Source organism: Apium graveolens, chromosome 9, assembly GCF_009905375.1.
Source record: "Apium graveolens cultivar Ventura chromosome 9, ASM990537v1, whole genome shotgun sequence".
Lineage (NCBI taxonomy): Eukaryota > Viridiplantae > Streptophyta > Magnoliopsida > Apiales > Apiaceae > Apium > Apium graveolens.
The window spans coordinates 136,198,912-136,218,167 of record NC_133655.1 but is presented as its reverse complement, the minus strand read 5'-3'; the positions used below and the strand labels follow the sequence as shown (position 1 = coordinate 136,218,167).

The 19,256-nt window shown below is 35.4% G+C and overlaps 2 protein-coding genes across 5 annotated transcripts; one reads left to right on the top strand and one right to left on the bottom strand.

Annotated features, from left to right (window-relative positions):
* The first annotated feature begins 416 nt into the window (after positions 1-416).
* Positions 417-9,046, top strand: LOC141684554 (protein TOPLESS-like). Of its 4 annotated transcripts, XM_074489587.1 has the most exons (28): positions 417-639; positions 1,168-1,275; positions 1,416-1,595; positions 1,710-1,823; positions 1,909-2,067; positions 2,269-2,446; positions 3,018-3,141; positions 3,250-3,359; positions 3,474-3,639; positions 3,719-3,828; positions 3,944-4,013; positions 4,103-4,176; positions 4,277-4,372; positions 4,461-4,556; positions 4,660-4,787; positions 4,923-5,157; positions 5,250-5,408; positions 5,490-5,582; positions 5,741-5,887; positions 5,964-6,074; positions 6,165-6,344; positions 6,439-6,567; positions 6,672-6,767; positions 6,884-7,072; positions 7,161-7,327; positions 7,602-7,873; positions 8,062-8,140; positions 8,910-9,046. In XM_074489587.1, exons 2-26 carry the CDS (start codon positions 1,196-1,198, stop codon positions 7,813-7,815), a joined length of 3,405 nt encoding a protein of 1,134 aa, XP_074345688.1. In that variant the 5' UTR covers positions 417-639; positions 1,168-1,195; the 3' UTR covers positions 7,816-7,873; positions 8,062-8,140; positions 8,910-9,046. The 4 variants fall into 4 exon arrangements, with proteins under 4 accessions (XP_074345688.1, XP_074345686.1, XP_074345689.1 ...); XM_074489585.1 differs by lacking the exon at positions 8,910-9,046 and having other exon boundaries at positions 8,062-8,187; XM_074489588.1 differs by lacking the exon at positions 8,910-9,046 and having other exon boundaries at positions 7,958-8,187.
* Positions 9,047-9,233: 187 nt separating this feature from the next.
* On the bottom strand, positions 9,234-11,815 carry LOC141684555 (uncharacterized). The gene is made up of 2 exons (XM_074489589.1): positions 10,661-11,815; positions 9,234-9,371 (listed from the first exon to the last, which is right to left on the bottom strand). The coding sequence occupies exon 1, from the start codon at positions 11,701-11,703 to the stop codon at positions 10,690-10,692; it is 1,014 nt and encodes a 337-aa protein (XP_074345690.1). The 5' UTR covers positions 11,704-11,815; the 3' UTR covers positions 9,234-9,371; positions 10,661-10,689.
* Positions 11,816-19,256: the final 7,441 nt, after the last annotated feature.

Below are 19,256 nucleotides of genomic sequence, written 5' to 3'. Positions count from 1 at the left end.
GCTCAATACCTCGGCCATTATTCTTAAAAAAACTTACAAAAAATTAGTACACGTATATAGGACTAGTATTCATTTCTTTGACTTGTTGGTGAATGTGGAGTGATCGACAGAGTTTAGTGGGAAAAGGGCAAAAAGAGAGAGGGTAGAGCCAGACAGCTGTACAACTAAAAGATTCCAAGCCGATGTGTTGGACTCATCCTAGCCGGCTCATCTGGCCCACTTATAAGTCAACTGTGTTATCAAACAAGACATGTAGTTATCACAACAATAGTCTTTCCTACTTATAACGCGGAGACGTTACTTGCTTATTACGATGATAAGTGCATTAACTTATCAACCTTATAAGTAGTAGGTCTTTTATATCTGTCCCCCCTCTATAAAAATGTAGTTTTTGTGAGAGTAATGTCATGGTTGGGAGATAGTACTAGTAGTCCAGTATTTTAATTTCTTCACCCATGATAGAGTAGAGAGAGAAATTAAACCCCATATTTATTGCCAGAAACAGACTCATCCTATAGATACACACTCTCTTGTATATATTATACAAGAGAGAGAAAGTGGAGCATACATACATATCTAGATTGAAAGAAAGATCAAAGTCTTTGCTTTTGCATCACCCCTCTCTTCCATCTATCCTCAGTAAGTCCTCCATTTCATCCCCCCTTCTTCATATACTTACAAAAACTTTGTATGTTTTCATCTCTCTCTCTCTCCTTGACTTGCTTTATAGAGATTTTAAGCATTTGCTTTCTGCCCTTTGTGTATTTGATTCTTGTACCTTTAAAGCTGATTGCTTTTTATGTTTCTGATTCTTTAAAGAACCCTAATTTTCATTTTTTGGGGCAACTTTTAGATTCTTGATTTATGTCGGTGCATGCTTCAACTACACCATCATGATGATCTGTTTTTAAGTGGGTTTTGTGTTTTTAACATTTTAACATTAGTTTACTAATGATCTAATAAGTCTCTGGTTAGTCTTTCAAGAATTTTTAGTTGTGCCTTTGTTTAATCAAAAATAATGTTGAAGCTTGTGTTTAGCAATAATAGAAAAGATCTAGTACTTTAAAGTTTTTTAATTTGGCCTAGTGGTAGCTGACCTGGTGTTTATAAATATGTTTTGGGGTTTTACAGATCTGGATTTATACGTGATTCATTATCTTTTTTCAGAGTTGGAGGCGGCTATTTATAAGATACAATGTCTTCTCTCAGTAGAGAGCTTGTGTTCTTGATTCTACAGTTTCTCGATGAGGAAAAATTTAAGGAGACTGTTCACAAGTAGGTGGTTTTGTTTTCAATTCAAGGATTTTTCTCTTTCATATACATGTATTTATCTGCCCTTTTTTGTTTCTGTTGATTAGTTTAGATGAATAATAGTAATTCAACATTGCCTATTTTGGAATTTTGTATGGTAATAGACTTGAACAAGAATCTGGATTTTACTTCAACATGAAATACTTTGAGGAAGAAGTGCATAATGGGAACTGGGATGAAGTTGAGAAATACCTTTCTGGTTTCACAAAGGTAGATGACAACCGATATTCAATGAAAATTTTCTTTGAGATAAGGAAACAGAAGTATCTTGAAGCACTGGATAAGTAAGCATTCTAATTCTAATTTTATCAGGACATATATCTCTGTAAATGCCCAATGCTGACCTTTACGTCTTGAAAAACTAAGCATAGTAATATTGGGTATATAATCTTTTACAGGAATGATAGGTCCAAAGCTGTGGAAATACTTGTAAAGGATCTTAAAGTTTTTGCCTCATTTAATGAAGAGCTTTTCAAAGAAATTACTCAGCTTCTGACACTGGAGAATTTCAGGCAAGTGGTCTTGAATATCAACTTTCAAAAAGTAGAAATAAAGAAGGAAATATGAAATTTGAAGTTGCGTTCCCTGTGTTGTTAGGGAGAATGAGCAGCTGTCAAAATATGGAGATACAAAATCTGCAAGAGCAATTATGTTGGTCGAGCTGAAGAAGCTTATTGAAGCAAACCCCTTATTTCGTGAAAAATTGCAATTTCCTACTCTCAGAAATTCAAGGCTGCGTACTCTCATCAACCAAAGGTAACTTCATTGAATTTCGATTACTACTATATTTTAAGATTGTTATATGTGAATAGGAATCTGTCACACACAACAAATATCGTCTTCTAGTTGTAGCCTACAAAATGTCAGCTGCAGAGGCTGACAGTAGTCCGGCAGACGGTTTTCAAAAACCTTATTCTACATTATTAGCACTTAGAACTGACAACATCCTTCTTGCAGTTTGAATTGGCAGCATCAACTTTGTAAAAATCCCAGACCAAATCCAGATATCAAAACTCTATTTGTGGATCATTCATGTGCCCAACCAAATGGTGCACGTGCTCCATCACCGGCCGCTAATCCGCTGCTTGGACCTTTACAAAAAGCTGGAGGCTTTCCACCTCTGGGTGCACATGGGGTTTGTATTTTGCATAGATTTTAATTTTAACTTGATGTTTCTCAGGCGCACATACAGAAATATTATTCCTTTTTTGTACAATACAAAGTGAATATAACAGAACTTCCAAATAGAATACTTTCCGACCTAAAAAAGTATCCCCTTCTGACTCTGGCTTTGTTTGTGTAACCTCATTTTCTTATGTTAAGAAATACTCCCTCCGTCCCATTTATATTGGACTTTATTTGTAATTTGTTCCAAAAGTTGTCCACATTCAGTTAATACGTTACATTAAGATTTTATGTAACTCTTAGTTTATGTTTTGAGTGAATAAAACGTAATATTGTGTCCATGGACAATATTAATGGGATGGAGGGGAATTATCTTTAATTCAAAGCAATTTTTGATTAGACTGGGTATCCTATTTTGGGTCCAATATAAAATAAAAGATCTTTCTATGTTATACTTTTCAATTTGCACTAGCGAATTTGATTTGATAGCTTATATATTGTTATTCATGATATTGATCTGATTGAAGATCAGGTCGATATAGCTGCGCAATAATTTTAATTGTCTTCTTCTTTGTCTCCAGCCGTTTCAAGCTACAGCAGCACCAGTTCCAACTCCTCTTGCCGGCTGGATGTCTAATCCTCCTACAGTTGCCCACCCTGCAGTTTCCGGCGGAGGTATCGGTCTTGGTGGCCCGTCAATGCCAGGTATTTCTTTATAATCTATCTGAATGCTGTTGTGGTCTTGACAGACTTCATCTGTCAACGTGATAGTCTGATTAAATAATAATCTGTTTTTGTTTGTGAATCATACAGCTGCTTTGAAGCATCCGAGGACGCCACAAACAAACCCTTCTCTAGATTATCCATCTGTAGATTCAGATCACGTTGCGAAAAGAACAAGGCCAATGGGGTTATCTGATGAGGTTATTTTATTTTTGTTGTCATTCCTTTGTCCGAGCAGTTGTAACTCGATTTGTAACTCTTTGTGCGACAAATATCTGGTGTCCTCGTATTCAATTTATCTGCATGTCATCCAGGCAAATCTTCCTATTAATGTATTACCTATGTCATTCTCGGGACATGGCCTTACTCAGGCTTTCAGTGCGCCTGATGACCTGCCCAAAAATGTTGCACGAACTTTGAATCAAGGGTCCTCTCCTATGAGCATGGATTTTCATCCAGTTCAGCAGACTTTACTTTTAGGTAAACATACAGATGGTGGTATTTTTTATATCTATATCTGCATTTTGGGATACTTATATTGGTAATAATGTTTCGACAGTTGGCACGAATGTGGGAGATACAGGATTATGGGAGGTTGGTTCCAGAGAGAGACTTGTTCTTAAGAACTTTAAAGTCTGGGATCTCAGTGCTTGTACAGTGCCTTTGCAGGTTCCATCTCTTCTCTGATTAGTAATATATGACATTTTTTGGGAATTTTCGTCTGGAGTAATGCTTTGGCGACTGTAATATCTGAAAATTATTTATGCTAATAAACCTATTGCAGGCCGCTCTAGTTAAAGATCCCGGCGTGTCCGTTAACCGTGTGATTTGGAGCCCGGATGGTTCATTGTTTGGTATGTTATGTTTGTAAGTGTAGGTTATAAGTATTAAGTACTAACAAAGTTAAGGATTCAGTGTGTTTCTCATTTTAAAATTTAAACAGGAGTGGCATATTCAAGACACATTGTACAAATATACTCTTATCATGGTGGTGAAGATATGAGGCAGCATCTGGAGGTAGTGCGACATCCTTGTCCACAACTCGCTTAGCCTTTTCCTAATCCTACATCATATTGTTCTCAGCATCAGCAAGTAATACTCTTTTCTTTTTCTATAGATTGATGCTCATATTGGTGGAGTAAATGATCTTGCATTCTCTCATCCCAATAAGCAACTCTGTGTGATAACCTGTGGGGATGACAAGACCATTAAGGTTGGTTTAGCACAAAACTTGTCTACCCTGTTGTGGACCAGATATAAACATCAATTGTATCAGTCGCTTAATATACTTCCGATTTCAGGTTTGGGATGCTACAACTGGGGCAAAACAGTACACTTTTGAAGGTCATGAAGCTCCAGTTTATTCTGTATGCCCTCATTACAAAGAAAACATTCAGGTATAGATATTTTGTTATTTGCCTCCGGTGATATCTTTTGCTGTACTCCCAGTGTATTTCTAGATTGGATTTGTGCATAATGATCTTTATTCTCTTGTTTCAGTTTATATTCTCTACTGCTCTAGATGGTAAGATAAAAGCGTGGTTGTATGACAATTTGGGATCTCGAGTTGACTATGACGCTCCTGGCCGGTGGTGTACAACGATGGCCTATAGTGCTGATGGAACAAGGTTACATAATCCAACTTGATTTCTGTGTGCTAGTCTTTTCAGTTGCTAGTATTTTCGGTTGCTAAATTATTACATCAGCATTTCCCCCTTCACTTACATGTGATTTCTTCCCTGTGATGCTATATCTTCTTGCAGGCTCTTTTCATGCGGGACCAGCAAAGATGGGGAATCACACATTGTTGAATGGAATGAGAGTGAAGGGGCTGTTAAAAGGACGTATCTAGGCTTCAGAAAACGTTCTTTGGGCGTTGTGCAATTTGATACAACAAAAAACCGATTTTTGGCAGCTGGGGATGAATTTACTATTAAATTCTGGGATATGGACAATGTTCAAATCTTGACAAGTATTGATGCCGATGGAGGCCTTCCAGTAAGTTTTTACTAATTATTTATCCGTCTTTTTTGCAAGAGGCTACTGTATACAGTACAATGACCAGGAATCAATAATAATATATTTTCCAGGCTAGTCCACGTATCCGCTTTAACAAGGATGGTTCATTGTTAGCTGTGTCTACCAATGATAATGGAATCAAAATTTTAGTAAATTCCGATGGCCTTAGATTGTTACGTACAATTGAAAATCTATCCTATGATGCTTCAAGAGCTCCTGAAACAATGAAGGTAGCTGATTCAGAAACTTCTTTCATCCAGTTTTGTATTTTAATGCCTCTTGCATACTTTTATACTCCTGTTTCTGTGCAGCCTTCAATAAACACAATATCTGTAGCTACTGCTGCCGCTGGTACTTCAGGACTTGGAGATAGAGTCTCATCTGCTGTTGCCATTTCGGCAGTGGTACGTTACACTTCCTTATAATTAAAATCACATACTAAAGAGTTTTTGTACAAAAATTTACCAATATATTATTTGATACATAGCTCATGCACTTTTCTCGCTTACTTTCTTGTGATGTTGACACGACATATGAATTGACTTGCCACTACCTGTGCTAGAATGGAGATGCCAGAAATTTAGGGGACATTAAGCCGAGGATCACTGAAGAATCTAATGACAAATCAAAGATTTGGAAACTCACAGAAGTTGCTGAACCTTCCCAGTGTCGCTCAATGAAACTTCCTGAAAATATGAGGGTGACTAAGGTATATTCCTGTGTTGTCTCTTGAAGCATCTAATGACCAAGGAATATATCTCATTGCTGACTTCTGGTTATTACAGATATCAAGGTTAATTTATACAAATTCAGGTAATGCTATACTGGCATTAGCATCAAATGCAGTTCATCTTTTATGGAAATGGCAGAGAAGTGAAAGAAATTCAAATGGCAAGGTATGAGGATGTAAAAATCTTGTTTACTTGCAAAACATGCCTCTTTGAATATAATTCAAACACATCTTAAGTGGATTCTTTTTGGTATAGGCTACGGCCGGTGTCTCCCCTCAATTATGGCAACCATCAAGTGGCATTCTAATGACCAATGACGTGAGTGATTCAAACCCTGAGGATGCAGTTGCATGCTTTGCTTTGTCCAAGAATGATTCCTATGTGATGTCAGCATCAGGAGGAAAAATATCTTTGTTTAACATGATGACTTTCAAGGTAACATAACATATAAGAGCATTTTATGTAAAATATAATTTTATATCCAGCAATTCTTGCTCATCATTGATTTTCCACTTATGGACAAGTGCAGACAATGACGACGTTTATGCCCCCGCCACCTGCAGCAACATTTCTTGCATTTCATCCTCAAGACAACAATATTATTGCTATTGGCATGGATGACTCTACTATTCAGATATATAATGTTCGTGTGGATGAGGTATTATGCACTTTCTATAGATGTTACACAAGTTTTTAGATGATAATACAATCCTTGGTTTTATAATCGATGACTGTTATTGATGTTATAAATTATGTTCGAAGGTCAAAAGCAAACTAAAAGGTCATACAAAGAAGATTACCGGGCTTGCTTTCTCTCATGTACTGAATGTGCTAGTTTCTTCTGGTGCAGATGCTCAGGTTGACATTTTAATTGATGTTGTACATTTTTAGACAATTGCGTTTAAAAGTTGTTATCTTCATTAGATGTCTCTTTATCTCTATATTATATCTCAAATTCTGTCGTGTCTCTCCAGCTTTGTGTATGGAGTTCAGACGGATGGGAAAAGCAAAAGAGTAGATACTTGCAGGTTCCAGCTGGGAGGACTGCAACCGCACAGTCTGACACTCGAGTACAATTTCACCAGGATCAGATGCACTCTCTTGTTGTACATGAGTCTCAACTGGCCATCTATGAGACAACAAAACTAGAATGTGTGAAACAGGTACTTTCACTATTACATCTGCTATTTGTTACATTAATAACTTTTTGTATTCCAGTCTTCATTTTCCTAAATCCGCTTTTGTCTTTAGTGGGTCCCGCGTGAATCTGCCGCTCCCATATCTCATGCAACGTTTTCATGCGATAGTCAGCTAGTATATGCCAGTTTCTTGGATGCAAGTGTGTGTGTATTCACTGCTACTCACCTTCGATTGCGATGCCGCATAAGTCCTTTGGTCTATCTCTCACCTAACGTCAGGTACTTTTATTGCTTGAATGAAACTAATTGCTTATATGTACTTGCAGGGAAATTTTAAAAGTTAAGGTGTTACAGTTAAAGTAGAGATAACTTATCTCTGACAAGACATTATACTTGATAAATTGGTATTTTATATAAGATTAAGCATGGAAGTAGTAGTTTGGAGTAACTCTCTGGTAGTAGTATAAAAGTCTTAGTCAATGCTAGAATTGGACTATATCAAACCTCTTTCCTTAATCATTATTTGATCTTTCCATTTCCTGTCTCTTTGTAGCAATGCTAATATCCATCCACTGGTGATCGCTGCTCATCCACAAGAACCAAATCAGTTTGCATTGGGTCTGTCAGATGGTGGAGTACATGTCTTTGAACCCCTTGAGTCTGAAGGCAAATGGGGTGTGCCTCCTCCAACTGAGAACGGTTCAGCAACTAGCGGCACAAATACACCATCAGTTGGAGCTTCTGGCCCAGATCAACCGCAGAGATGAGATGTAGGATTACCTCTTAGCATCAAACTGCTTTGCTTACCATATAATCCTTATTTAGGTACGTATTTTCTATAGTTTTTGCTATTTTTTTAATGAAGAGTATATATTTTGACAATTCAACTGTGTTAACTTGAAATGGAAGATAAATGTCATAGCGGATGCTATTAGACTACGTGCATGATACTGAACTCTTGTTACTCTCACTTGGTAATTTCTCATACAAGTTCTACTCTCTCTTTCTTGCAGTTTTGAGAACAACAAATGTAATTTATTTAGTGAAAAACGTGCAGGCATGTAGATCTAATATGTTTCTTCCAATTAACATGTAAGTTAAAGGCTTTACGCTAGTAATAGCAGATTGTTTTTTCTCAAGTTCCTCCCATCTGTGTTTCTTAGTTTGAGTAATGTCTTTCAGCTGCAATTTTGTTGTGCTAAAAGGCTTTCCTGAGTTCTTATGGTGTTTTTTTTATGGTTTTTGGTTGTCATTATGTATATTGAATGAAATCATTAAAGAGAAGTATTGTTGTGTAGACCGTACAAGAGGTAAAAACAACTTATTCTGTTAGTCAGAAGACTTTTGAACAGACGAAATGAACTCATTTTCTAATTCTTGAACATAAAATATACAAAAATATCCTTTCCCCTAAAATATACAAAAATCTCCTTCTAGGCTTTGTTTAGATAACCTCATACAAAAAATGAATCCATAAAAAGAAAAGAAAACTAAGGGGGGGCTTCATATTGAACCAGCTTAAATAACAAATAAAGCTGTATTACATGGACGAACCGAACAAATTAACATCAGCTATCACCATAGTTAACATCTTCTGCCATTTTTCCCCAAGAACTCTTGCCGTTTAAATGAAGATCTTGTTCCTCCAACTCACATATGAAATCCCGTAGTAGTTGCACTAGAATTTGAAACATGTAATGAGACCGGTCAACCTTGTATTGGTTAAACATATGCCAACTCCAGTTACAACCAAAGCCAATGTAAATTTTGGTAGACAGAGTATGATTGTGCCATGCATAGAAAAACACTGCTAACAATCTTTTTGAAAATTAGGCATCATTTGCTCAAGGTTCATTTTCAGGAACCGGAGTTTCAATGTTTGAACATAAGTATACTGCATCTGCAGCAGTAGAGACTATCATGCCTAATCCCAGGCTGTGCCAGTGAAGTTCTTTCAAGCCTTTTAGTGTACAATAATCTACCAACCTGATAAACAAATAGCAGTTGTGGTGGCAAATCACTAGGGACATTCACCTGCTCTCTGATTTTAGCCTTGAACTGGGCCTCTTCCTCTTCATCTCGTTCTAATAATAGGTACCATACTTTGATAATGATATTTACTAAAAGGTAAAGGTTACAACAAAGAAAAAGTTGAATGTTGAATATGGTTTAGGGATGGATAGGAAGGGGAAGCCAGGAGGGCCTTACGAAGGTTGATTGTCGGCTGAACAAGCAGCCAGTGTAGAGGCTTCATGTAAACTCCATTCAACAGATGCCATGGGATGTTTATGGTATTTAAAGTGCGCAACAACCGAGTCCCTTCCTGTTACAAAAAAGAATGAGGAATTCATTCAACCCTAATTATATCAATACCAAACCATTACACATTACAATCATGGACAACAGATTATGTGAAAATTAGTGCAAATGAAGGACATCTAATCATGTGATTATTGCTGCTTTTTTCTTTATTCAGATAAATGCAACCAATAAAGCCCAGGCCATTTTTTGAAGAGAAATTGACAGGTCAACCAACAAAAAAAATTGATCCATGCAAGCAGAAGAGCTGTATTTGTCTGTCTGAGGTGTTTTACACTATGGACCAATGTACATGACATCATAACTAACAAGCATGTTATTTGGTGATAAGAAACATAAGATTAAGTTGTGCACACTAGATGCTGAAATAGAAAAATCATTCTGTGCACCAACTAATAGCTGGTAATGAATATACACGCTCAGCTTTGTCATAGTAGCTAACTATTAAGAAACGCCAAACTTACAGTTAAAGCCTTAAAGCTCAGTGCTTCTCCATAGACATAAGCCAGATTTAGGCTACTCCCCCCCATCTCAACTCAAAACGTTATAGCAAAAGACAAAATAAATTGTGGGCTTGTTATCAGTTAATAGTTATCATATGTTTTGGTTCCTGTAGAAAGGCTTATAGGCAACAAAACTGTAATGGTGTACCCAAATGGAGTCATCCAGAACATGTACTAATAAAATGTGCATGACAAACTAGCTGCTCCAACATTAGCCAATATCATGCAAACCTTGAGCAATCTAAGATCAATAACGGCTATTGCCCCATCATCAATTTTAGGTGTTTGTTTTGCAATTTGATTTCAGAAGTAAAATGGCGCATAAGAAAAAAGAACGAACTTCTAACCAAAAGATACCAAAAATAGCATATGAAGGTTCAACTCCAAATCATCAAATGGTTCAATTAGCATATGACCAAGAACATCATCTGCAAATTACACAATAGACTACACTCCAACGCAGAAACAAAACACTAGAGGTTCATCTAAGTACAACCATCAAAGAACCATACCCACTGAACAAAGCAATACAAGAAAAACATCCACAGCTAAAAAAAAGGCTCTTAAAAAGAATTCTGAATTTGATATTATCAGTCAAAAAACCTTAACCTTTAAACAAAAATCAATTCATAATCTAACAACACAATCATATTAACACATACATAATTTGCATCTACCATCTACAATCACATTAATCTATATTTATATTACAAAATTAACAGCACTACGAAAAAGAAAACAGAGGTGGCATCCTATTGAATCAGCTTAAATAACATAAAGAGCTGCATACCATGGACAGAAGCATTATCATCACCTAACCTAATCACCATCATAGTAGTTATTCTTCGAAACTTCTGTCAATTGATCCAAGAACCCACGGTGACGACAAACAGCTCCCTTCTCCCTAATATCCTCAAAAATCTCTCTCCAGACATGGTCTAAACTAAGCTTCCGTTCCTCTAACTGCATCCTCTTTTGCCTCAGCCGCTGTAGTACAATATCTCTTGCTACCAGGCGTCTAACAGGATCACTTTGCAATATCTCAACCAAATCCTCACCCTTATAAACATAATCAGGATGAGATCCCTTATACAACTCCCCAATGCACTTCTTATCATGAACACTTAAACCCTCTCCAAAACTTTCAGAATCTTGGTCCAATTTCATAATTGTATTATTTATCCGCGAAAACGCCAATTCCATCTCATACAAATAAAACTCTTTAACAGCCATAGTCTTATCAAACAAACTCCGCTTCCTAACAACCTTACGCCTCTTATTCAAGAACCCGAAACCCGAGTAATCCAAACCAAATTCCTCATCAGAAGTCTCCAACAAATCCGCTAACAATCGAGTACATTCGATATACAAATCAGGATCAGCATCAAACAAATCCCTCAACTCCAAATCAACTTCCCTAACAGTAATTATCTTGTCATGACAAGACACAATCAACTTACAGAACTTAATCAAAACACTAAAAGTCGTATCGTTCTTCTCGATACAACGATCACGAATCTTGTTAAAGAATTCATTACCAGAGTCGGATAGTAACCAAGAACACTTATTATCATGATCAGAACACTTAGGATCATCTTTTTTCTCAACCCCCATCAAGTGTTTGGGCAAGAAATCATCGAGACTCGTCAACAAATCTCGATCATCAACAAAAAGATTTTTGAGTTTTAGCAAATCAGCATGTTTTACAGCAGTATTCGTACAAAATTTACTCAAAATACAAGCAAATTCATTGAACTTAAATGGCTCAGCAACAAACCTCTGTTTAACGATATATACGAAATTTACGGCTGCTTGTTGGATTGTTGTTTTCATTGTATTGTTTGCAGAGCCGACAAGACAAGAAAGAGGGGTTTAGAAGTATCCAAAGAGGGGGTTATATATAACTAGGTCTGAGCATTCGAGTTCAAGCCTCATTATAGTAGGATTTGGAACTCAATCTTGTCAATTTATTAACATTTCTTAAAATATTAAATGTTTTTTTTCCTTTCCTCGGTAACTAAAACATCCCATATTTCAACGAGTTTTTAAATCATTTGAGATTTAAATTTAAACTAGTATATATATATATATATATATATATATATATATATATCGCAATGATCAAATAGAAATCAGCTCTAAAATAAAAATTAGAAATTCATCCAACCATCCATTACTTTCTTATAACTTTAAATCTTAGCCACTCATTTAATTTTAATTAAAAAATATAAAAGACAGAGATTCTGTTCACTAAAATTCATAACCGGTTTTTAGTTTCTCTCTCTTACGCTCTCTCTTGTTCTTCTATTTCTTTCTCCATCTCTATCCAGTTTTTTAGTTTTAATCCATTAAACATTGTTCATCTAGTTTCGGATAAGAACTAGTTTCGGAAATTTTGTTGAAAACACAAGATTTAGTGATTGTTGATTTGTAAAGAGATCATCTGCTTGTCAATTGGTTGTTTGAAGATGATTATAGTTAATTTAGATAAAATTAGAGTTAATCAAGGTAAATTATCTTGTTTTATATGTTTTGATATGTTGAAAAGTTTGTTTTATTTATTTATTTAGGCTTTTTTGTATCTTTATGTGATTTTAAGTTGTATAACAAATAGTTTGTGTAACACCCCCAAATCCGGGGTCGGGGATCCGGGTTGTCACAAGTTTCATTTCCCTTAATAACACTTAATCTTAATAAACAACCAACTACTGTGTACTGTGACCCTGCAATATACACACACACCACAAGTTAGAGTCTCAGAGATTAATACCCAAAAATAACACAAGTCATTTTATTCCACAATTATAAGTCATTACACCTCAAAAGGGATTCTGAATAAATTTACATATTCTTTGCCATTATTACAATTCATAAATATACATAAGTCTATTACATCAAAAGTTGAAAGCCTAGCCTATTGGTAGTTTCTACCTCAGCTACAGCGGCATCAACGCCTATAGAAAAGTGCGGAACGTTTCCTATCCACTCGCGAATTGGGAGCTTGATCATGTTCACCTTGTCTAGCTGTTGTTGTGTGATGAAAGATTAAAGCAAGGGTGAGCAACAATCCCACCAAAATAACATGTATATTAATTAACAGTATATGAGCATCCTCATAGTACTCATGAAAGTCTTGGTCAAGCAAACAAGAACCAAGATTGATATCTTAACGCGACGAAGTTGCAAAATATTCAGTGTATATATGTACTTTTCAAAATCTTTGAAATCCTCTTCCATGCATAATATACACAGAGTTCCAGTTTATAACTGTATAAAAATATCGTTGCAAGGTGATCTCATATATCTAACCTTGTCTCAACGTTTTTCTGAAAATCTTTGTTATGCATAAGATAATCATTTACTAGATATAAGTTGAAAAGATGAAGTTACAAGACACTCCAATATACTTATATCTTTTCCGAATACTGCTTGAACTACCACCGTTCAAGGTATAATCAGTTTCAAAAGTTCATCATATATCGATGAAGTTACAAGGTAACACTTGTATATAACTCATTTTTAAAAATACTCTTGAAGGCTTTTATCCGCTCAAGAAAACTCAAATCTTTGATCATTGATAAAATATGAAGTTACGAGATACTTCAATTGATGGAAAAATCATTTTGAAAACTCGACCCTGTCAACACTCAATAGTCGCCCAGCCGTAGCCTTTCGATCGAAGTGCTCTGGGTAGTGTTGCAGAAATATCCAAACTGGATGATGAACTCATTACGGGAGTTTGTCGCGCCAGGAAGACCACTCACGATGATCAGTCGCAGTAGTGCAACCCCACAATTTTCTACATGTAGAGGAGAACAGTCGGATTTACTTGTCGACCGAACGCTGGACTCCCAAAGAATGGACCGTCTTAGCGGAACTTCCAGGCCATTTGTGCCAATATAATAAGTTTGGGCCGGCGCCACTCGACCACTTACGCCACCACTAGTTCAGATGAAATCCATGACTCTAAAACGTAAAGCTCGTCCCCCCTTTCCCAAGTAGAAACTTGTTGATACGGCTCCAACAAGAAGCCGTATCTAGTTGGAAAGGAAAACTCGCAGATATTTCCCAGGCGATGCCTGTTAATGGATTAAACTCATTCCAAGAATTTTACTTCCCGAGTGTTGGGTAAGTAATCAAAAACTCTTTTATCAAAACAGCAACCTTGTTGCTAATATAAAAAAATACATCACGAAGCCAGATCCCTCCGATTTTTTAGCGAGTATTTAAATCCCCTTCGAAAGAAAGATCTTAACTTTGAAAACGAGTTTTGGGATCCGCTCTAACTTTCAAAAATAGTTTTGATAAAGTTTGAAAATAATCTCTGGAAATATTTAAAGTAAGAATGATTTGATAGTATTAATCATTTTCCGAATATTCGGCGAATAGAAATATTATTCTTTAAGAAAATAAAGAATACTATTTAATTAAATAAACGGAGTAATAAGTCCTCGAATGAATATTCAGACTAATGTTCATTAAATAAAATATGGGGAGTCATAAGTCCTCGGATGAATATTCAGACTAATATTCATTAAATAAAATAAGCGGAGTTATAAGTCCTCGGATGAATATTCAGACTAATATTCATTAAATAAAATAAGCGGAGTCATAAGTCCTCGGATGAATATTCAGACTAATATTCATTAAATAAAATAAGCGGAATCATAAGTCCTCGGATGAATATTCAGACTAATATTCATTTATTAATAGAAATAAAATAAGTTTCATAAGTAGAAACTCTATTCAAATAATTAAAATAGTCTTTGATCATAATAAGAATCTTAAATGAATATTCGTAAAATAATATTTACTTATAATATAAAACTATCGAATAAACATTATTCGATTAATAGTTTTGAAAACTATTATATATATAATATACTCGGGAATATCGACTCCCGGTTTAGAAAAATGTTCAACTCCGGGTCCCCTATACTAAGGGTATAAAGTACTGCTTATCTCTAGCATATGTATTATGCAGTTTATAATCAATTGAATCAAAAATAAAATATCAAGATTACGAAACAGGCATGCATATATATATATATATATATCATATTAACATGCTCCAATATATCGCAAGACTTGCTAATAACAATCATGCATTTATCTTAAGATAATGCATACATATATTTACATCACAACAACTGTATACGGGTAGAAAACTTGTCTGAGTGTTCCGCGGTAGACTTAAGCTTAGAGTGGGTCCGGTAACCTATGAACAACAACATGAGTCGGAATTAAACCACAGTCGGTTTAGAAACTAGACTTTATCCGCTTAGACCTTAACGTTCGCTTTTGCGCTTAATGATTTACATAAGTCGCTCGAGTACCCTCTGCTCCACTATTTTTATAAAATTAACCGTTAAACGTTTTTTTGGGATTAACATACGTTTTTAAATATTTTTGGGATCCGCTCTAACTTTCAAAAATAGTTTTGATAAAGTTTGAAAATAATCTCTGGAAATATTTAAAGTAAGAATGATTTGATAGTATTAATCATTTTCCGAATATTCGGAGAATAGAAACATTATTTTTTAAGAAAATAAAGAATACTATTTAATAAAATAAAGGGAGTAATAAGTCCTCGAATGAATATTCAGACTAATGTTCATTAAATAAAATAAGCGGAGTCATAAGTCCTCAGATTAATATTCAGAATAATATTCATTAAATAAAATAAGCGGAGTGATAAGTCCTCGGATGAATATTCAGACTAATATTCATTAAATAAAATAAGCGGAGTCATAAGTCCTCGGATGCATATTCAGACTAATATTCATTAAATAAAATAAGCGGAGTCATAAGTCCTCGAATGAATATTCAGACTAATATTCATTTATTAATAGAAATAAAATAAGTTTCATAAGTAGAAACTCTTTTCAAATAATTAAAATAGTCTTTGATCATAATAAGAATCTTAAATGAATATTCGTAAAATAATATTTACTTATAATATAAAAGTATCGAATAAACATTATTCGATTAATAGTTTTGAAAACTATTATATATATAATATACTCTGGAACATAGACTCCCGGTTTAGAAAAATGTTCAACTCTGGGTCCCCTATACTAAGGGTATACGCAAGTACTGCTTATCTCTAGCATAGGTATTATGCAGTTTATAATCAATTGAATCAAAAATAAAATATCAAGATTACGAAACAGGCATGCATATATATATATATATATCATATTAACATGCTCCAATATATCGCAAGACTTGCTAACAACAATCATGCATTTATCTCAAGATAATGCATACATATATTTACATCACAACAACAATATACGGGTAGAAAACTTGCCTGAGTGTTCCGGGGTAGACTTAAGCTTAGAGTGGGTCCGGTAACCTTTGAACAACAACATGAGCCGGAATTAAATCACAGTCTCTTAAGAAACTAGACTTTATCCACTTAAACCCTAACGTTTGCTTTTGCGCTTAACGATTTACATAAGTCGCTCGAGTACCCTCTGCTCCACTATTTTTATAAAATTAATTGTTAAACGTTATTAAGGAAACTCTTTCGCGAGTACTTTACCAACTGTCAGTCCACCTTACATAATTGTTTCGTATTCTATTTAGTCTTTTAAGGGCCTTAAACAAGGTCTCAAAGTAAAGCGAGGGGTAAAGGTTCGTTCTCGAAACGTCGTTACTTTAAACGGTCATTTCTCCTAAACCGTATATCGGATCTAAGCGAACCGTATATCGGATCTAAGCGAACCACATACCAAAACGAAGCTTACGACACGATATAGCTAAATATAGAAAAGTTACATTTTGCTCAGTGAGATTTCTGATTCGTATTCTAAGCACAAACAGTCTATATGCAAACGGGCGTTACGACGGCTATATTTATGCGATTTCCAATTTTTACCAATCCAATCAATTAATTTCAACTACAATCCATTCACAACTTCAAGATCCAACCATAGGCTACTGATCTTAGAAAAAATGAGCTCAAGATCCTCAATCCAATTCAATATTATACCATCTCCATAATCAACTAATCTACTTAACAATCAAAGTTTAATTCAAGCTTAATCATTCAAACAACTACTCATCCATCCCAAAATTCAAGCAAGCAAACTTAGTACTTAAAGTTCCAGAAGTTTTGTACCTTGATTTGTGAGGTGAAAGTTTCTAGGAATCCTTAAAACCTTGATCAATCCTTATACAAGCTTGGATCTCACAACCAATCAAGAAAACATAAAGTTAGATTTTGAAGTTTCTAAAAGTATGATTGAAATAACTGTATAAATTAGGGTCTTACCTTGATTATTTGGACGCGACTTGTGAACAAGAGTTGTAGGCCATCTCAATACCTTTCCAAAGAGCTATAGAACATAATATTTGAGTGGGTATTGAAGGAGATATGTCGGTTTGAAGTTGCTGCTATGGTTCTGGCCGAGAGCCTCATGAAGAAATGAAGAAATGAAAATGCTTCTTTGATTGCCTTGGTATTTGTGTGATGGTTTTATTATCCTAGTTAACATTAACCAATGTTTAACCAAGGTTAAAATATATGGCCACAAATCATTCTTGTAAAAATATCTACTAATCATGCTTGTGTCATCTTGCACATGTCATTCTCTAGCCACTTGTCCTCTTAATGTGGTGTGATGATGTCAATCTATTTCTAGTTCCTTGCTTCTTGTACAAGCTTGACTCTGGGTCGCTTATTTGTTTTACGGTTCACTTAACTTTCATTCCGGTTCGCTTAACTTTCATTCCGGTTAACCATTTGGGGGATCATATCCGGGATCTTATTACTTGGGCTTCCCTAAACCTTCCTTAATATTTTATACTCCTTTAATGATCCTCTCTTATAATCCTTGAATTTAAATCATTTTAATCATGTTACCGTATACTTAATTCTTTAGGTATCTGGTGGATTTTCGGAAAAAATCAAAGTGTCCGGATTCGAATTCTAACGACCTTTACATAAACTCATTTACTTTATGGAATACTAATACGATCTCAGAACTTCCATAACAGTACTCCTATATAGTGTGGTCTGATAATTTTCCTTAATCAGCATAGTCAGCAAAAGTTAATATTGATCAGGGTTTCAAAAATTTCCAAAAATTGGGGTTATTACAGTCTCCCCTCCTTAAAAGGATTGCGTCCCGGAATCAGATAGAAAACAGTTGGGGATACTTTTCTAGCATTGCACTTTCTAACTCTCAAGTCAATTTTCCCACATTGTGGTTCTACCACCAAACTCTAACTAGTTTGATAACCATGTTCCTAAGCACTTGGTCCTTTTTGATTCATAACCCTCACTGGTTGCTCCACATAGGTTAAGTCTGATCGCAGGTTTACGTGTTTATATTCCCCTATGTGTTTCGCCTCTGGATCATACTTCCTTAACATTGATACTTGAAACTCATTGCGAACTTGTTGCAGGTTCGGGGGTAAGGCTAGTTCATTTGATAACTTCCCAATACGTCTTAATATATCCAAGGGTCCAACAAATCGTGGACTTAGCTTTCCTTTCTTTCCGAACCTCATCAATCCTTTCCAAGGAAATACCTTTAATAATACTAGGTTCCCTACTTCATACTCTTTGTCCTTTCGGGCCACACCGACATACTTCTATAGTCGATCTTGGGCTACTCCAGTTGTCCTCTGATTAGATCTACTATGTCCTTGGTTATTTGGACCACTTTGGACCTGAGCATCTTGTGCTCTCCAACTTCATCCCAATATAAGGGAAATTGGCATCTTTTTTTGTACAGGGCCTCGTAAGGCGACATTCCGACACTGTCATATCATCTATCGTCGTAAGAAAACTCAATCCGTGCTAAGTGATCATTCCAAATTTCTTTCAAGTTTATCGCACAGACTCTCATTATATCATCTAGCTCTACAGCTTTTGCTTCTCAATACTCATTCTTTTCTAGTTCGTAAGCGTTACAATCTTTCGTTCATAATACTATTTGGTCTATACTTTTACTCGCTGGAGTTTTATAACCTTTTAATAATTGCGCCAACCTTAATATCACGAATGCGTTTCGATTTCGGAGACAAACACATTTATACTACTCCTTTCCTAGCCGCTTCTATCTTTGAAAGCTTGATCAATCATATAGAAATAAAAGAATTTATTGAGAGATCACTATGATCATGAACACTTGTTACACCGGATAGTTAGTATAGAAGGTGTCCAACCTTTAGTACTTGACAAGCAATTAAACAACATGTGGTATCCTACTAGGCTTCTATCACACAGATAGATAGTCATTCGGAAATACCCCCCTTCTGGAAGGGTTGTTCTTCTCAGTTTACACGAAATGAAAAGGAGAGAAAAGAACAAATTTAAAAAAAATATATGGTCATAAAATATCTGTTTTGGAGTCTACCTCTGAACTATAGAG